The sequence below is a fragment of the Pezoporus wallicus genome, unplaced genomic scaffold (assembly GCF_028554395.1).
Source record: "Pezoporus wallicus isolate ANWC-B61680 ecotype Strahan unplaced genomic scaffold, APGP_CSIRO_Pwel_v1 contig_6899, whole genome shotgun sequence".
Taxonomy (NCBI): domain Eukaryota; kingdom Metazoa; phylum Chordata; class Aves; order Psittaciformes; family Psittacidae; genus Pezoporus; species Pezoporus wallicus.
In genome coordinates, this window is record NW_026638613.1 from 1,839,903 (window position 1) to 1,859,864 (window position 19,962).

The window sequence follows — 19,962 nt, forward strand, 5'->3', positions numbered from 1 at the left end:
ATCTTCTAGCAGGGTGAATTAGCCACAGTGGTGTATCAGGCTAATACAATGACATAGCTGCTGGTACACAAATGAGCTCACTGAAAGACAAATGGGGTATCTTTGCACAAAATGCATCTGTGTTGCAGATACAGTCATACCCTAGCTGAAAAATGTTGTGATGTTATCCTCTAGAAACCATACAAGCATTGAACATTCACAGCAGAGAGCATAAAATACAGATGGACCACTAATGACAGCAGATGAGGTACAGCCAGACTATCCTGAACGAGGCAGCTTGTACCTTATCCTGCAAAGGAAGCAAAAACAAAACAAAACAGTGACAAGAGAAATCTCTGCCAGTTCTGGTCAGGGTTGAGAGGGAGAGAATTACTGCTGTCTCCAGATCTGATGTCTAATGTCTTGAGTTTTAGCAAGGAATTTATGCAGTGTGTTCAATGTCAGAGCACAAGTCCACTTGGACTGCTGTCAAATGGTCCACGTAAGGAACCTGCTTCAGAGTAAGAAACATAATCATTGAGTCTTCTTTCTGCTTCCTAGCTGCTGTACCATTCCCCTGGACCTCCAAACCATGCAAGGGTATGACCCCGCAGGCCAACACTGCGGAATCCCTCTTTGAAATTGTATCTTCCTCCATAGTCTTGCCACAAAAGGCGACTGTGACCCTCAAACAGCAGCTTGTGCTGTTTACCGAAAGATTTTACTGAAACTGGGAAACAGAACTTGTTCTGAAGCACAGTCTTACAGAATTCATGACCCAAAGAGCTAGTAACAACATTATAATGGTCCAGTTTCGAGGCAGCTTAATCCCCTCAGAGAACTACTAGAATTTCATCTCTCCTGTCTCTACACTTCAGTGCTGAATGTAGCTCAGTGGTTCTGCCTTGGTATATGTAGATTTAGGAAGATAGCACTGAAGTCTTAAGTGTATTGAAAGGTTTTACCTCATAACCATAAGGGCAGAAGCTTTTTTGGTTAAAATCAAAGTTTAAATTCTGAAATAAAAAGGGCTCATCAAAGAATTGGCAAAGAATATAAGAACTAGGTGCCAGATGAAATCCCTGTGTGATTTATCAGCAGGTTCTTCTCTAATCTGGTGTAAGATAATACGAGTAGGTGTTGAAAGCAGAATAAAACTAGATACAGAACAAAAAGCATAAGTAACAGGGTTCATAAGACTATGCACATAAGGAAATTTACATTATGTAGTAGGCAGGTTGCTCTCCCCAAGGTTTACCGAGATATATTGGGAAATAATAGACAAACCCAGATTTTAAAAGATAAATTATCTTATGTTTCTTTTGCATCTATTTTTATTCTCTATGTGAAGAGATGTGGTTTCCTTACCAACAGGCCAAACAAAATACTTATCTGGAGTAGCTGGTAGTGCCATGGACAGACATCTCTTAGCAAAAATTAACCCTCAAATATACAGAAAGCTGAACTTGCTTAGAACTGATCAGGAAGATCATTCCTGAGAGCTCACAAATTTAGAGTAGTTAGTTACTGTAGCACTAAATTGTCTCATCTATATTCCTCTGCATAGTGATTCATTAGAAGCACTTTACAGTAAATGCTTCCAAAATAAAACCAGACATTTTAACCAAAGTCTCAGGAAAATACTTAACTGACAAAGATAATGATTTTCTAAAAGCTTTTCCCTGGAAGTGTGGTGGTTTTTTTTATTGAGGCAGTGATTAAAGTGAGCCTGCCTGAGTTATAATGTGCTTCCATTGCACAACCCAGAGTCATGTTAATCAGCCTGAATACCTAAAAATACAGTAGAAGCCGTAAAAATCCACTTAATACAGCAAAGTTCATTTCAGGTGCTGGTCCACCAGAGAAATGTCCATATGTGATAAAAAATTACCGGTCGTATTTCACAGTTTGTGCTCTGCTTTTTTTTTATTCCATGGCAAATTATTTTTAGATTCTTAAGACAGTCTCATGGCAAAAAGTTTGGTCCATTTCCCAATTTCCCATTTATGCTGATATCAACCCTGCTTCAGATAGAGGACTTTGACTTTGTTAGCTTTCTGGTGAGGAGAAGACAGCCAATTGTATTTCGGGCTGCATTCAAAGAAGCATGACCAGTAGGAAGAGGGAGGTGATTCTGCCCCTTTGCTCTGCTCTGGTGAAACTCCACCTGGAGTACTGCGTCCAGCTTTGGAGTCCTCAGTACAGGAAAGATATGGACCTGTTGGAGACGGTCCAAAGGAGGGCCACAAAAATGATCAGAGGGATGGATCATCTCTTCTAGGACAAAAAGCTGAGAGAGTTGGGGTTTGAGGTTGTTCAGCCTGGAACAGAGAAGATTCCGGGGAGACCTTATTGCAACCCATCAGTTCTTAAAAGGGGCCTTATGAGAAAGATGGGGAGATAATTTTTAACAGGATCTGTTGCAAAAGGACAAGGTTTTAAACTAAAAGATGGAAGACTCTGACTGGATGTGAGGAAGAAAATTTTTACAGTAATGGTGGTAAAATATTGGCACAGGTTGCCCAGAGAAGTGATAGATGCACCATCCCTGGAGATATTTCAAGGCCAGGCTGGTTGTGGTTCTGGGCAACCTGATCTAGTTGAAGATGTCCCTGCTCATTGCAGGGGGGGTTGGACTAGATGACCTTTGAAGGCTCCTTCCAATCCAACTGTTCCATGATTCTAATTCTGCTTGAGGGCTCCTTAGTACTATACAGCTGCTTAGAGGAAAATTCCTATAAACTTGTATATGACGTAGATACTTAAATCTCATTTTCTAAAGTTCTATAGGACCTTCACTGAACGGGCCACCCAAAAGGCTGTGAAAGTCCTGTGTTCTCCCTCCAGAACATGGTATAGCCATACACTGCAGGGCCACACGGAGGTCCATAACAGGTCCCAGTTATGTTGGCATGACATGGCACTAAGATCATCAGGCTCATCCCCTCAGCTGGGGCTAGGGCTGGCTGGAGTATCTGCTTTGCTGCACAGTGAAGATAAATCATAATTTCCTAAATTACCTATTGCCAAAGCCAGCACTGAAAAACACAGCTTCCAATCTTTAGGCTGTGCTATGGTTTGTTTTAAAAGGGACTGAATGTCTTACAAACAGGTAAAATTGCTGCCAGATGCAAGTACATTAGCTTTTTCCAGCTGCTTTACTGCTGCCATTCAAAATAATCTGCTATAAATATGATTCCTTTGAGCTCTATCCTGACAAGCGCGGGCACTATCTGGGGGAAGAGCCAGTGGTTTTCTATCTCCACTGAACTCAGTAGGAGTTGTGATTTCTCAGCGCATTGCTGAAAAAGTCTGCTGAAATTACCTTAAATGACACAATTATCCCCTCACCTCTTGCTCATTCTCTTGCAGTCATGGAAGGAGGAATAAGTTTCTCCACAGGCAGCTGTGCTGCAGTAAAGTTTTCAGCCTGGAGGTGGTGAACAAATGTCAGAATCAACAAGTTCCTTCCTTCTGGGCTGGTGACAGTCCTGACTGCAATCTGGTTTAGCCGGGGAAGAGGTGCGAAACATGGCAGAGATCTGAAACCCTATTAATGAGTTTACAATGCCAATTAAGTCACCTTCCCTATTGTATAGGAACTAGTGTTGAGAATAGGCTTATGAACTTGATTCTGCACCTTATTTGACAAGTTTGAAACCATTACTGGCTCCCTAAACTGAGAATTAGGGTGTTAAATCTTAGGGGAGGGATGCTTTTTAGCAGCAACACTTCAGGGTCCCTTGTAAACAGCGCAATAAGAAATGGCTTTGAAAGCCAAATCCAGATCTGAATTTGGCTCAAATACAGCTGGGACTCCACCTGGAGCTCATGTCCCTCTGGAATATATTCACTCTACCAGATTTTTTTAATATCCTTCTCTGACCTCAGTAACTGTGCTTACCAGCTCTCAAAGATCAGAACACAGTGATTTTTTTCCACTGTGTAACAACATACCACACAAATCAATCAGTCACAGGGTTTTGGTTGTTTTTCTTTTGCTTAAAAGCCAGGTTTTCCCTTCTTGTTGCAGATATAAAACTGGAACACCGACGTTATTTTGCAGTTTAAGGGACTTAAACTTTTACACAGGAAAGAGAAAGTAATTACAGCTCGTCTAATATTTTATGTACTAACTGTTGAAGAGTTTCCTTCTTTCATAATAGTGCCCACAATAGTGGAGAAGGCATTAGCATTTTTGGCTTTGGAACATTTGAGTATTCTTAACTTTTCTACATTTTCTCCTAGGACTCTTTCTTTGCTCAAGTTATGGCATCATAAAGCAGCATTAACTTCCAAAAAAATTTTAAGCATGAATGGCAAGAATGAAACCTCTCAGCAGACGCATAGTAGTAAGCAGTTAAATGTAGCAGCAAACAAATTGAATGATATTCCAGCAGCACTACAAGAGGACAAAAATCATCTTGGAGGTGCAGCAGCAGAAAATATAATGGAGAGAATAAAAATGGCAGAAAGAAAGAATAAAAACCAGAACAATGATGTAGAGAGAGCAAGCCATAAACAGAAATCAGAAAATAATGAAAAACTGGCTGTGCAAACAGAAGAAACAATGTTAGAGACTGGGAATCCATTAATGTTAACAGCTCTGTCTCATATTCCTCTGAAAAGCCTAAGTGACATAGAAACGAAGCTGGTCTACGTTGATGAGGATAACATTTTCCTTGAGTTTGATGAGCCTATGGTGTTTAACAGCAGACAATCAGGGTATCATGATTCTGCACAAGCACATGCTCTGAATCCACCTGACAGCAGCACTTTGCCCCACATCAACAAACAGCTTCAGATGACCCTCCTGGAAGCCAGCACTTGCTACAAACAGAAGAACTATGCAGCAGCAGTGGAGCAGTTATCAACAGCAATGGAGGTATGGGTTAAAGAAGTATGATCACCATAGCGAAATAAATGAAAGGCTGTCATTGTACTAACTTGGTATAATAATATCAAAGCGAACAAGGAGTACAAACCTGGGATGGATACAGTTTAATAAAACCCTGAGATGCAATTTCGCATGAAATCTGAAAATTGAAAGATAAAAATAAATCACAGAGGGAGGGTGGCACGGACCAAACCAAAAAATCTTAGCTGACCTTGTATTTTTCTCTAAGTCTTCAACAGTATTTATGTATGGAGGAAATTTAAGTCCCATAGAGTGTGGTGGGTCAGAAGGGGAATCTCTTTCTTATCCCAGCTCTGTCAGAGACAAATGATACCTTGATAATCAAGGGAATCCCCACTCTATCCCAGCTGTCTATGCGCTACTGGGTTAAGCATTTAAACATGCATTCTGATTCCCTTTCTTCTCTAAAGCCAGAAGATGGCCACTGGATCTGTGTGGAAATCCATTTTTTTCCACATGAGAAAGAACAAGCCCAGTACTGAGCAACCTCCTCCAGACACAAATGGCTTTCTCTTCAGCAGATATGAGTCCAAAACCTGGGGGTTTTGTGAAAAGAAAGTCTTCTTGCCTGCCTGAGATATTAAAGAAACGATATGACCTTGACTATGGTCTTTGAAACTAATCTAAGATTTTAATGACTTTCTGCCTTCAAGTGCTCAAACTTGAGCTGTCTTAAACACATCTGTTCTTCAATAAGCAGCTATTTTTATGTTTGCAAAAGCTGAGCCCTTTCCAGTTTCAGGGTGAGCCCCCAAAAGGGGGTACCTAAAGGCCTTTGACATTTTTTAAAATCTTAGCCAGCCTTGAGTTTTATCAGTATAATATGAAAGGAAAAGAATAGAAGAGGGAGTACCTAACACTCTGACAAGGTTGAAATTAATTTCATGGGGGGAGGGAAGAGAAAGGAGGTGTAGGAAACACCAGCAGGTGGTCACAGTTACGTCCACCAGCCTCTTGTTTCCTGGAAGCCAAAGCTAGCAGCATTTACAGTAAAACTGATTGTTCAAAGTTGTATCATTATTCCCAGATTTCTCGAGTGCTGCTAATCTCAGTTAATTATATTGGAAATCCCTTGTATTATGACCATGTAATTCATGATTTGCCAGTAGAAGTCATGGTTCATAATAATCACATAATGGGCAAGGACTTAGACGTAATCAGATTTTAGTTACCCTGTCATGTTTCCGTAATGCTTTTGTAAAACGGACATAATCACAAAACACCAGTTATTTAAACATTTTTTATCAGATTGATGTACAGTATTTTCTCTTTTTTAAACAATGTAAGATAACAAAAATTGGATTACAATTGCTGGGAACAGACTATGATAAACTGTTTGCTTGCGTGCAGAATGAAATTTAATAATGGCTTCAGCATCTCAATTTTTAGTAATGTTAAACGTGTTCAATAGTAGCACTCTGCAGCCAAAGGCTGCTTTCAAAGAGGAAGCATTACAGCATTTTGAAAACTGTATCTCCAAGAGCATAGCTGTCCTATAAACCTTGAAAAATACCCTATACACTCACAATTAACCCAGATGTTAACATTTACTGTGCAGATGAGGGCTTTACTTTTTCTATGATATGTGATGCAAAAAAAACTACTCTTAGTAGCTGTAAGAATTTTAAAGGTCAGTGTCTGCTTCTCAAAATAAAGAGAGGCACTTTCTACTTTACAGGAATATGGTTGGTGATTAGAATAGAGGACTTGCAAGTTAGACTCTCTGATCTCTAATGTTTTATCTCCACTCTGACCCCAATCACTTCAGCTGTACACTTGACATCCTGAGAAAGGGTCCAGCTACACTTGTTTCAGCACTGTAGTGCCAAACTTAATTCAAAAGCATTTATGAAACATTAGTTTGCAGTTGAAAAACACATACCCTATTCCTACTTTTTTTTTTCTACAATACCAAAGGCATTTTATTTTAAAACAATAATTATTACAGAAGTGAGTGAGCGAGCAGAATTAGTAACTGCTATCCTTTTTAGGCTTCCCCTTCCCCCCCTTTCAGAAATGAGCTGTGATGGTGACAAAAGCACTTATCAACTGACAGCAAAGGGGTACCTGCTGCCTCCTAAAAGGAAATGGAAAAGCTAGCTAATAGACATCCTGGTGAAAGATTAAGTAGAGGTTAAAAAATTCCTTCCTGGGATTGTAGACAGAGTGATTGGGAAAATCACAGAACTGTAGGGCTGGAACTTCTCAGCAGCCTCTTAAACCGGCTCTTCTCAGAAGTAAAAACCAGAATATTCCTGAAAGACACATCTGTGTTTTTCACAAAAGTGTCTTTCACAGACAGACTTCTTATCAGCTTGCTGATATAGATGAGAAGTTTTTCCATGCCTTCCATGCTGCAAAACAGCTCATAATGGTTTTTGCATCCTTATTTGACATGAAGAGCAATTAACCAACCTATTCTCTTTGTACTTGCAACCTCTTGCCATCTCTCTTTTTCAGTCTTCTCTAAATTAAATAAATTTAATCCTTTTAGTATTTCCTCCCAGGTCATGCATTCTGAACTTCAGTTTGTTGGGGTTTTTTTTATTGCTTTCTGTTGCAACGTCTCCAATTTGCCTACTTATTTGGATTTCTGTGCACAGATTGGAGATGGTGCAGAGAAACCCAGCAAACTTAAGTTGCCGAGATTGGAACTGTAGTGGATTTGCCCATTGTTTTTTTGAGAAATAAACAAAAATTCCTCTCCATTTCACACGAGTGAAGGGATGTGTGATACGATGCAATAAGCTCAAAGGTCAAAGCCACGGCTTCTGTTTACAAAAATTTGCAGACTTTTTCAGATTTAAGGAAATTAAGGCTTTAGCCTGACATTGCAACATTTTGAGTAAGAGATCTTGATACAGAAAAGCAAGTGCACAGCATTAAATTTGAATAATACCACAAAAGCTAGTGCTGCCTTACATACTGCAGACATCATACATTTGGCTCTTCTTTAAGCCAAAATTTCTTCTCTAGATCCATCTATATATTTATGTTGCATTATAATTTTTATATCATGTCATTTTTCAGATATGCAAATAACAGGCAGTTCTGAAAGTCTAGCACTGAAATTACTGGATTTAAAATTATTAATCAGAACGGAAAATTGAAACGCTTATTTGATTTAGAGACTTTTATATGTTGGACAGCATGCTGCTGATTACCACAGACATCAGGAAGGCAATATTATCAGGAGAACTGGTGGCTTCTCACTTTTTCTGCACTATTTAGTTACCATTAAATTAATCAGGAGGGACTTAGCATTAGTCAACTGCATTATAGTTGGCCTGGGAGAGTTAAAAATAACGCTCCCTTGGAGAACTCTTACCATTAGAGCATAAGAATTAAGTACTTTTTGTTGCTAGTGAGGAAAATAGCTGTGGAAATTGGGGCAATAGTCTTTGCTTTTCTACTTCTGAGCTCAAAAATACAGTATGTTATATATACTACATTGAGAAACACTAAATTTCCCTAGATTTTCGGCATCCATCTGTTGGAGCATAGGGGAATAGGACTTGAACATCTGGAGTGGGATATGAAGGGTATGAGAAATCACTCTTTAGCTTAAACCCTCAGTGGAAACCATATACGTGTATCTATAAAATCTCTAGCCAATTATTAACAGCTTAGCTACAAAATAACATTAAACCTTTATGAGGATTGAAAGATCTTGTCTCAAACTAATCTCCTAATATCAGAGAACGTAAAAGACCTCAGAAACACCTGATTAAAACCTGCACAAATTTAAATTTCAGACCCTATTGTTCTGAAAATAATCCTCCCCTGTGATTAAAAAATAAATGAGAAGAGTTCATGACTGCAGCGCACAGAAAGAAGCCCACAGTATCCTGGCACACAGCTTTTGGTGTAGAATATCTGAGACACAAAATGAATCCCACAAGCAAGGTGAAGGCCTCAAACAGCATGTGATTAATTTACAGGAGTGCTGTTGTAATGCCTTCCATAAGCTGGAATACCTGCATTTTCCACAGATGGCTATTATGGGCACCATTCCTATGGCAGGGAGATTAGTGGCATTTTTTTATCGCACACCTTGATTGTTTAGATTAACCTTTCCTGTGCAACAATGCCTTCCATGCAAAATTATCTGCAAAAAGCAAATATTCTGAAAGCGGCTGTGGCACTTGTGCCTTTTGGACTTAATTACATACCAGTATGGAGCTAGGCAGCATGGTTCAACCAAGCCTTCCATCAGTTTCATCATGCGAGAAGCAAAAACTGAGTATTTCCTAGATAAATACCTGTGTGAAAAGAGGTACATCTTAAGCAGTGTATCCACTGGCAAAGCACATGAGAAAAGCACAAGTGGCTTTCTTTAATTCATTGCTGCAAGGGCATTCCTGGGAGCACTGTAGGATTAAGGTCTTTGGATGTGCTCCCTGTTGTGACCATTGGATCAGTGCTACTTGCAGAAAGACTAGGGCTCAGCCACATTTCTGCCCACCCTTCCTCCTCCAACATTGCCTCTTTTTGCAGATGGGACTTGAGGCCCAAGAAGCTAGCAATGTATAACAACGTGTAACACCTTACTTCATGGAACATGGAATTCCTGATCATCTGGAATGAACAGGGCATATGAGGGGACTTACTGGAGTTTTCCCTAACCCCTCTCATCAACAGCTGTGCAAGAATTAGACACAACACAAAGGAAGTCCTGAAGGGAAAGCCTCATGAGAAAGGCTAAATAGTTATTTTAGCAATTTTCTGGAGCTAAAAGTCAGGCTCAGATTATCTACCCTTACTATCAGCACAGATCCTCTAGAAACTTCTTGGGAGTACACTAGATCTTGGGCAGAGAACAACAGAGATGACAATCACTATTTCCCTAAAGCCTGAATACAAGATACTGAATTTACTCTCTAGAAATATTCTTTTAACATCTAATCATAGAATCATAGAATAGTTAGGGGTGGAAAGGACCTTAGATCATCTAGTTCCAACCCCCCTGCCATGGGCAGGGACAGCTCACACTAAAGCATATCACCCAAGGCCTTGTCCAACCTGGCCTTGTACACTGCCAGGGATGGAGCATTCACAACCTCCCTGGGCAACCTATTTCAGTGCCTCACCACCCTAACAGGAAAGAATTTCTTCCTTATATCCAAACTAAACTTCCCCTGTTTAAGTTTGAACGTGTTACCCCTTGTCCTATCACTACAGTCCCTAATGAAGAGTCCCTCTCCAGCATCCCTATAGGCCCCCTTCAGATACTGGAAGGCTGCTATGAGATCTCCCACACAGCCTTCTCTTCTCCAGGCTGAACAGCCCCAACACTCTCAGCCTGTCTTCATATGCAAGGTGCTCCAGTCCCCTGATGATCCTCATGGCCCTTCTCTGGACTTGTTCCAACAGTTCCATGTCCTTTTTATGTTGAGAACACCAGAACTGCACACAATACTCCAGGTGAGGTCTCACAAAAACAGAGTAGAAAGGCAGGATCACCTCCTTCGACCTGCTGGTCACGCTCCTTTTGATGCAGCCCAGGATACGGTTGGCTTTCTGGGCTGTGAGCACACACTGAAGCCGGCCCATGTTCATTTTCTCATCAACCAACACCCCCAAGTCTTTCTCCACAGGGCTGCTCTGAATCTCTTCTCTGCCCAACCTGTAGCTGTGCCTGGGATTGCTGCAACCCAGGTGTAGGACCTTGCACTTGGCATGGTTAAACTTTATGAGGTTGGCATCAGCCCACCTCACAAGCATGTCAAGGTCCCTCTGGATGGCATTCCTTCTCTCCAGCGTATCAACTGAACCACACAGCTTGGTGTCATCGGCAAACTTGCTGAGGGCGCACTCAATCCCTGAGGGACACCACTCACTACTGGTCTCCAGCCAGACATGGAGCCATTGACCACAACTCTTTGTGTGCAGCCATCCAGCCAGTTCTTTATCCACTGAGTGGTCCATCCATCAAATTGATGTCTCTCCAATTTAGAGACAAGGATGTCATGTGGGACAGTGTCAAACGCTTTACACAAGTCCAGGTAGATGACATCAACTGCTCTACCCCTGTCCATCAGTTCTGTAGCCCCATCATAGAAGGCCACCAAATTGGTCAGGCAGGATTTCCCCTTAGTGAAGACATGCTGGCTGTCACCAAGCACCTTGTTGATTTTCATGTGCCTTAGCATGCCATCCAGGAGAATCTGCTCCAAGATTTTGCCAGGCACGGAGGTGAGACTGACTCGTCTGTAATTCTCCAGGTCATCCATTTTCCCCTTCTTGAAAATGGAGGTTATATTTCCCTTTTTCCAGTCATCGGGAACTTCACCTGACTGCCATGATTTTTCAAATATGATGGCCAGCGGTTTCACAACTTCATTCGCCAGCTCCTTCAGGAGCCACAGATGGATCTCATCAGGACCCATGGACTTGTGCACATTCAGATTTTTAAGATGGTCTCAAACCATATCCTCTCCTACAGTGGGCGCAAGGTCTTCATTCTCACAGTCCCTGTGTCTGCCTTCCAAGACTTGGGTGGTTTGGTCAGAGCCTTTGCCAGTGAAGATGGAGGCAAAGAACTCATTCAGAACCTCAGCCTTCTCCAAATCCTGTGTAGCCAGTTCTCCTGAGAGATTCCAGAGGGGGCCTACGTTCTCCCTAGCCAAGTTTAATTCTAACTGGGCCTTAGCTTTCCTAAGCTGGTCCCTAGCTTCCTGGACAACATCCCTGTACTCTTCCCAGGCTGCCTGTCCTTGCTTCCACTTATTATAAGCATCTTTTTTCCTTTGAATTTTCCTCAGGAGCTCCTTATCCATCCAAGCAGGTCTCCTGGCCCTCCTGCTGCACTTCCTTCTGGTTGGGATGCAACACTCCTGAGCTTGTAGCAGGTGATCCTTGAATATTGACCAAGAGTCTTGGGCCCCCCTGCCCTCTAGGGCTGTATCCCATGGAACCTTCCTAAGCAGGTTCCTGAAGAGGCCAAAGTCTGCTCTTTTGAAGTCCAGAGCAGTGAGCTTGCTGCACGCTCTTCTCACTCTCCTGAGGATCTGAAATTTTACCATCTCTTGATCGCTGCATCCAAGGCTGCCCTGGAGCATCACATTTCCAAGGAGCCCTTCCCTGTTGGTGAGCACAAGGTCAAGCATGGCACCTCTCCTTGTCGGTTATTACTTGTACTGTCTATGGAGGGCTTCATCCGCAGGTTCTCCTTGATCAGGCGGTCTGTAACAGATAATAACAATAACAAATAACAAAGTAGTTTCTGAAATATGCATTTAACTTTCTTAAAAAAAAAAAAAGTCAGTTTTTTCTCTCCCTATAATCCCATTACTAAATTTTTAGGCTGCAAAGCCACGAAACTGACTTACACACACACACTACCGATTTTCTTTTATGGCTGCAGAAGGTTTTAGACCAGGAAGGTGAAGCTTATACAGATGGCTCAAATCTGGCTAGTGGAATAGAGTAGGAATCTGTTATGATGATCCATTTGGACATGCTCCCATTTTTTGATCACCGAATTTGAATTTAGTCATCTTCTAGACATATCCAGCATGCCTATCACCATTAAATAAAGCTGAGGAACCACGCAGCTATTTCTCCATAAGGATTCTTGCCCCCTCTCTTCTTGCCTGATCATCTGTTACATACTGGCCTATAAAGTACTTTTTTCCCCAAGGAATACTATATGTTGACCATAAAGCAATATCTTACTCATATGCATGTGCAAGAGCAAAATTCCTATTCCAGAAAAGACAGGCCATATTTTCCGATCATTTTGGTGCCAAAGCAGATCAGTCAATTTCTAATTAGCTCTAATTAGCTTCCTCACATGTTATAAAATTATTTACCTGGAGGTGACAGCTGCTCAAAAGCACCAAATATTTTCTCCATACTTTACCAGTGTTAAGCAGTATATTTGATTAAAAATAATCATCCACTCCTTCTCACTTACAATCAAAGGCCTCATTGTAATATATAGTCTGTATGTGTTTAGGTCAGTCACTGAGAAATGGAGACAAGGTCCATGTAGTAGATTCCTCAGCAGGTAACACCGGAAAGAAAAAAGGAGTAAAAAAAAATTAATAATTTAAAAAAAAAGAAAAAAAGACTTGGGACAGCCCTGAGGGAGGCAGTAGCCCACCCTGAAAGACACAGGCTCAGATTTCTACTCAAGAGTTAACATCAGGGCTCTGGGCATGTCGCTGCCAGCTGGATCCATAAGGGGCTTCTCTGAAAGCTGAGCAGCTAAAATCACTTAGCTGCTTAAACCCTATAGCTCCCCCCCATGTATTGCAGGCATCGTGGCACCCAATGGCAGATAAACACAAAGGCGCCGTGCTACCTCACCTATGTGCCTTAGAGCCTGCCTCAAAATGGAGTTTCTGTTATGCTCAAGGGCCCTAAGAAATTGGAAACATTTATCCTCCCAGCTGCCACCTGCTCCTGGAGGGAAGTGCAAGACCAGAGAAGGAAGAGCAATTCATGTTTAATGTGTGGCTCCAGGTGCTCCCTGGCTAGAGCAAACACAGCACAAGAATGCAATGGACAATCGGCTTAATTTAGAGTAAGAAAATTAAGCAAGCTCGGAGAAGGTTCAATTACCAAAAGCAGCTAATTCAGGAAAGCAGCAGTCATAGAAGGTGTCCTGTTAAAGTATTTTCTTGCTGAAATGTCTTTAAATCATACCTCTGCATACCTACACAGACTCTGCATAAAGACACTGGCTGAAGTGGGCACCGAACTGGAAAGTGCTCATGGACTGATTTGAGAGTAACTTTATCCATGAGGACAGTTTAGAGAAAGTGTGTTATTAAAGTACTTTATTTCCATTTAGAGATTCACACAGGCATACACAGACAGTAGGTGGTGACAGCTGCTACCAGAACCATTTGTTATCTTACTCCTGTTCAGCTTTTGACAGTGTAAAAATGAATATAAATGCTGAAAAGCTTTAACAGAGGTGAACCAAACAATAAAAAGTAAGGGGGAATGAATTCTGGTTAGGCTACTTTAGGGAAGAAGCTTTATTTCTGTTTATTCCTGGGGCATGAATATGTGCTGTGTTTCTAATGCTGACAATACTGTTGAGAGAACTCTTGTTGGATTTTACCAAATCCAGACCATCCCGAGGTGGGAGAAAGGGGAGAGCTGGCCTTGCAGCTAGCTTTAATGACATATCCAGAAACAGCATGAAAATAAGTCTTTGGCATATTATTGCTTTTCCCTAATAATCCTGTCCATCAAAATGGAGTGAACCTTTCACACAGTTTGCCTTAATAAAAGAGCTGGTGAAATATCTCTGTGTTTGGACTTAGCAGGAGCAAATCTCTTGGCATCAAGGGGATTAAATTAGTTGGCCTGAAATTATATTGCTTTTTCCAAGCAATCATGACAGCTCTCAAAATCTTGCTACAATATAGTCACATCACACCAGCTGACAGTCGCCTCCAAAAAAACATCCATTTTGGCCAGCTCCTTCTGTGAGCACTATCAACACTGGTGCTCCTGCTTCAAAGTTGAACAGGCATTTTGAACTGTAATCCTCTCAAGAGAAGGTACCGGTATCAGTTTTGACTTCTGATTGTTTGGTTTTCACAGAATCACAGAATGGTTAGGGCTGCAAAGGACCTTAAGATCATCTATTTCCAACCTCCCTGCCACAGGCAGGGACTCCTCACCCTAGACCATGTCACCCAAGGCTCTGTTTAACCTGTCCTTGAACACTGCCAGGGATGGAGCATTTACCACTTCCTTGGGCAACCTCTTCCAGTGCCTCACCACCCTCCAGTAAAGAACTTCTTTATATCTAGCCTGAACTTCCCCTGTTTAAGTTTAAATCCATTATCCCTTGACCTATCAACAAGAGGAATAGCTCACATGGGGTATTTACTCCATCCTCAGTTGGTTTGATCTTGGATGAACTCACAGGGAAGGAATGCCAAATTTCATATTACAAATGCAATCCATAAAAGAGATGTCAGTATGTTGTACAAAAAAAAAATACAAAGTTCCTCAGAAACTAATGTATATTGATGCCATGATATATGTTTCATTTTAGCACTTTGGGGTTGGTTTTTTTGGATGGGTTGGGGGGGAGGGTTGGTGGTGATGGATTTTTTTGGTTGGTTGGGATGTTTTTGCTTCTGTGACTACTTCTTTCACCCCAGCAGTACTGATAATAGAAAAACTCAAAATTAGGATTGATCATAAGAGGGACAGACTTATAGTGCATCACACAGAGTAAGCTGAAGTCAAATGGATGACATTTTCCTAAAACCTTTGCTCCTGATATAATACTTCTGAAGCAAATTATTTACAATATGAGACAGACCCCTAAGTTTGCACTGCGGGGAGATAAAGCCTTTAATCTGAAGTTGCGCCAATAAACAGAAATGATTTAGGTTTAGGAATACTGCAGGGAACATCGTTAGCTTCTGTGGGAGGGAAAGATTCACATCAAGATTATTTTTATAAAGCAGCATTCACCTAGCAATGAGCACAAACTAAAATGATATATCCTTCGAATTTGCTGGGCACTCAAAAAATCTCTTTTGCAGAGAGTTCTTGTTTACAAAAAGGGCCAAAACAGTGACAGATGTACAAAACATGTCAGCCTTTGAGGAACATAAAATTTAGGTTTGAATTTCTCTAACATTCTGCCCCACCTGGTAAACAAATCCCTTCCACATACATCTGGTTCCTGCTAAAAGGCTGGTTGCAGCCAAAGAAGGAATTTAAGTACAGGCATAGACAGAACTTAAGACAAACCCAATGAAAATGTCAGGAGAGCAGGATCAATTCCACCCCACCAGATGCCAGTTCATCTGGGAAAATCACCCCTCACCAGATCCATACTTTTCTAGTGAACTGGTTTTCTCAACAGAAACAGGGAACATTTCTTATAATGCAGGACAACTTAGGTATATTTGGCTTTCAGCCAGTATTGAGCAACTAGCAATGTGCCCAAGATAGCAAATGTGTGCTGCACACACATTATTACAGCATCCAGTGCTAACTCTATGCAGAGTAGCTAATACGCCAAAAACACCATACGTACATATTATTTGAATTACTCATTTGCAGAACACATTGTAGGAAGCCTTGTGAATTTAGTTATTCTCACCTGACATCTGCATTCATATTTAGCAGTGAATTATATATTTTCAATATGTTTTCTTGCAAGTTATTTACACAAACCTTATTAACAATAAAGACAGGGGGTTTATATACAATTCCTGCTCTGCTGACTGAAATTGCATACCAAGACGTCAGTATGACTTTGAATAGAGCTGGAAAGTTATGCTGCATGAAACCATGTCATTGAGGGAAAATCCTCTCTTTCTCCCCCATACTTTTTGTCTCTCCACTGAGACAAAACTGCCATTAACTGTTTCTTTGTTATCCTGGTTTCCTGCAGTATTTTTGATAGTGCCTAATAGTTGTAAAGCCTGTATTAGAGTACAATATACAAAAAGCAGTTTGTTTTCGGCACTGTGTGACGCCTTCTACCAGGTTTTGAAAATTATTTTCAGAAGTAGCCTTCCTTAGCAGACATTTTCTAGGATGCAGTTAGCGTTCAACTTGCCAGGTGCCTGATGTGCAATGCAGTAACATTACCAGGCTGATTACTTGGATGGATCTGAAGTGAAGGCATCTGGTTAGGACTGTTGGCCAGTCAGAAGAAAAGGCACTAATTAAATACTTTTTGCCTTTTCAGGTTTGTCTCTCTGATTAGCCACTCTAAAAATCACTGCAGGGAAAACCACTGTTATCTTTAATAGAGAAGCATGATTAAACATTCCTCTGCTAACAAAGAAAAAAAAAATAGAAAAAAGGCAACGTAATCAACTCAGCAAGGCTAGCAGGTTATTGCTGTATTCAAAGTAACTCAGCCCTTTCGTCTGACAGAGGAAAGCATGAGTGATCTCATGGAATTTGCCAATGAATCTTAGTGCCACACACTATTTGACCAAATGTACATGTTTTCCTAAGCTAAATTGGTCTTAAAATATGTATCTATAACTACACAAATGGGTGGACATCTATTGGGCATCTTTAAAGCAAACTGTATTCCTGAATTTAGCATACACCAAACCTGTAACAGTGATCAGTAAACTGTTACCATTGCCAGTCTCTTACAACTGAACCTTTCACCTGGTTTTCAGAGAAAACCATTCCAAAGTGCCAAGTTACAGATCACCAGAGCTCTAATCTTATTCTTCTAAATTACACACATGCTAACTAGAAAGCTACCTTAATCATAAACATTTCCACTGGTCTTTTACCAAAGCCATGGTTGGTCTTCTGGGGGATCTTTTTCTCTCTTCCTTATTAGCTAATGCCTGGGAGGTCTTTGCTCATAAAATTTCATTGCTTGCTACTGCCAAAATTAAAGCCTTAATACCAGAAAAAAATCTATGCTAAATTCACAGTATCACAGACTCATTCTGTGACCTTTGATAAAGTACTTTGTCACAAGCATTTATATGACTGTAGTTTCAGCAATATTTATAGGGTCCTATACACTGCAAGAGAAGCTTCCTTCATCAGTGAAAATACAACATAGTGTCAGTTCACCCCCAATACAAAAATTGCCCATGACACTTTCATTCCTTACATTTTGTTTATATACTTGATAACTCTTTGAATGGGATAACTCAGTAGTCTTCTAAAGGAGGCATGTTCACAAAACCTGCTCGATAGCCTCCAGTTGTAACAAGGGCCTCTATGAAAATAGAAATATCCTTTGGCAGGATTTTTAAAATTAAATGTTATTTCTGGAAAAATACTTGTATCTACTGGCAGGGGCACTCTCAGGTAAACTAAGTCTAAAAGTAAAATATACTGTTACACGTGCTAGCTATGGTAAAAATCATAAACTGGCACATTACAAGTTTTCAACCCCAGATTGGCTGTAAAGCTTCAAGTGTTTAAATGATTTGCTTCAAATTTAAAGCCTCTATAACCTTTAAGATATTGGCTAGATTTCTGCAGACCAAAAGCTCACTGAAGTTTTAGGCAAGATGTACCCTAAATTTCCCAGTTTGGAATTAAAATACAATTCTCACATAGCTCTGGGGAAAAAAAGTAAAATAAAATAACCAAATACCCTCAACAGTACAAAAAGCAACTGCCTCTTCAATCCAACATCTATATTTGAATGTCCTTGTGACAAGACCATAAGGTATGCAGAGTGAGAGGGAGCTGCTTTTACTTAAAGCATTCCAAAAACACCACAGCCCTTTTGATCTTCAAAGTTGGTGTTATTGGACTGCAGACTGCAACAAGATAAATAAAACTCAGTTGTGCTAGGTGAAACATGAAAAATGCAAACAAATCTCCTCCCTGCTCATTATGTCTATGCATGGCACAGCCTTTCTTCTTCCCTTGCTCTCAGTTCAGCTGGGTTTTCTAAAGTTACAACAATCTGCAGCTACAGAGGCTCCTTCGGATCCCTAGGAAATTTTCCTCTTCCCCTTTGAAACTCAGATGTGAGTCTTTCTACAACTCTTCTTCACATCGCCCCCCCCCCCAGCTGAAAATCTCTGCCCCACTGTCTCTTTCCTGCCTAACTCCTCCCCTGGGAGTTTCCCCTAATCAGCTTTCTCAGGTGCTTTCTGGGACTGTCTTTGCCTCACACCCCCAGAAATGCTCACTCGGACTTCATATTCAGTGCCAGACAGGCCAACACAAGGAAGTGGTCCTTCTCCTACTGCATAGCCAAATCATTTTATCATAAAGGCCAGCAAAATACAATAAAGGGTGATAAACCATACACAAAACATATCTCCTCCATCAGAACTTGGAAAACAATGTGCACTTTTCAAGCAGTGCTAAAATCATTCACCTGATTAAAACCTTTTCCAGTGGTGTCTTTATTGCTACCAAAACAGTACATTTAATAGTGCATCTTATTGTGCACCAATACCAGACACTAGGGCTATTTAGTATATTTATAACTTGCCCCACTTAGTACAGAAGGAGCCATTTCTGTAAAATTAAGTTGAATCTAATTTTTGATACGTTTGTTGTTTGTATGGAACTAATATGGAAAAGTCTGTCTCAAATGCACTGACCCACTGCAGAAACGCTACATAAAAATTAGGAGAGTTTGGGACACAAAAAGCATATAACATAGATATAGGATGTCCCAAATGCAAGCACATCCCTTTAAAAATATTACTCTGATTTTGCAAGATTAAAGATTGAGTTATTATTAATTTCTTTGAGCTCTTACTCTGAGATGCCTTAGAGGAGACCTTACAGAACCCAATCTTCACCATATTTAAATATTTTTTCTGAATCCTTACCTGTTCAGGTATGGTTTATAGAGACTCATGTCTTGGTTTTTGTCAAAGATAACTGAGGGGTCACACAGGTCTAAACATAACTCTTCATATCAGCAGTAAGACTCAAGGAAACTCTGAATTGCAGCAGTTTATACTGAAGGGAGTCCTAAATGATTTTTTCTTCTCACAATCATTCAAGAACCTGGAAGTCCAGGGAGTAGCCTGATATCTCTTATTCCCATAAATTTAATAGAGGTCACAGCATGGCCAATTCAGCTGAAAAGTGTTATTACATAAAAGTATCATCAGATTTTTCTGTTCACTGATGTGAACATAATTCTCTGGGTCTTTTAGGTACATATAGCATGTCTTATCCATAGAGACACTTCAGCAGATATATACGGTACCATGAGCAAAGTTGTAAGTGATGAATTTGCTGATTTATAACTTCTACTGATAACATGATGATAGAAAATCTTAAATGTTTGGGTGTTATTATATACACTGTGTAACTTTGCTCTGTGGAGAAGGGATGCGAAAGAAAATAAGTATTTATCACACCTGAACTAGGGGGATGCTTCCTCAAACCACCTTTGTTGCCTCTTAAGAACTGAGCTGATCTCCAACCAGTACACAAAAATCTTAAAGACAGGGATAGCTTTGTAGATGCTAAATGTGGATGAGGGTCTATAATCCTTGCCATTAAGAATCATAAGCAGGAAGAAAGACACATACATAGGAGAGCTTTTTTTCTGGACAGATTTAATCTTCTAAAGGGATCTCAAACTGCTGAGTTGATATTGCACCTCC

General features: G+C 40.5%; 1 protein-coding gene across 3 annotated transcripts in view; it reads left to right on the plus strand.

Moving 5' to 3' along the window:
* Positions 1-19,962, plus strand: part of SPATA16 (spermatogenesis associated 16) — a 98,985-nt gene that overhangs the window by 12,813 nt on the left and 66,210 nt on the right. For all 3 annotated transcript variants that reach the window (XM_057411566.1, XM_057411567.1, XM_057411568.1), the window contains exon 2: positions 4,228-4,864. In XM_057411566.1, coding sequence (XP_057267549.1) covers positions 4,292-4,864 — 573 coding nt within the window. In that variant the 5' untranslated portion in view covers positions 4,228-4,291. The remainder of the gene's footprint in view (positions 1-4,227; positions 4,865-19,962) is intronic.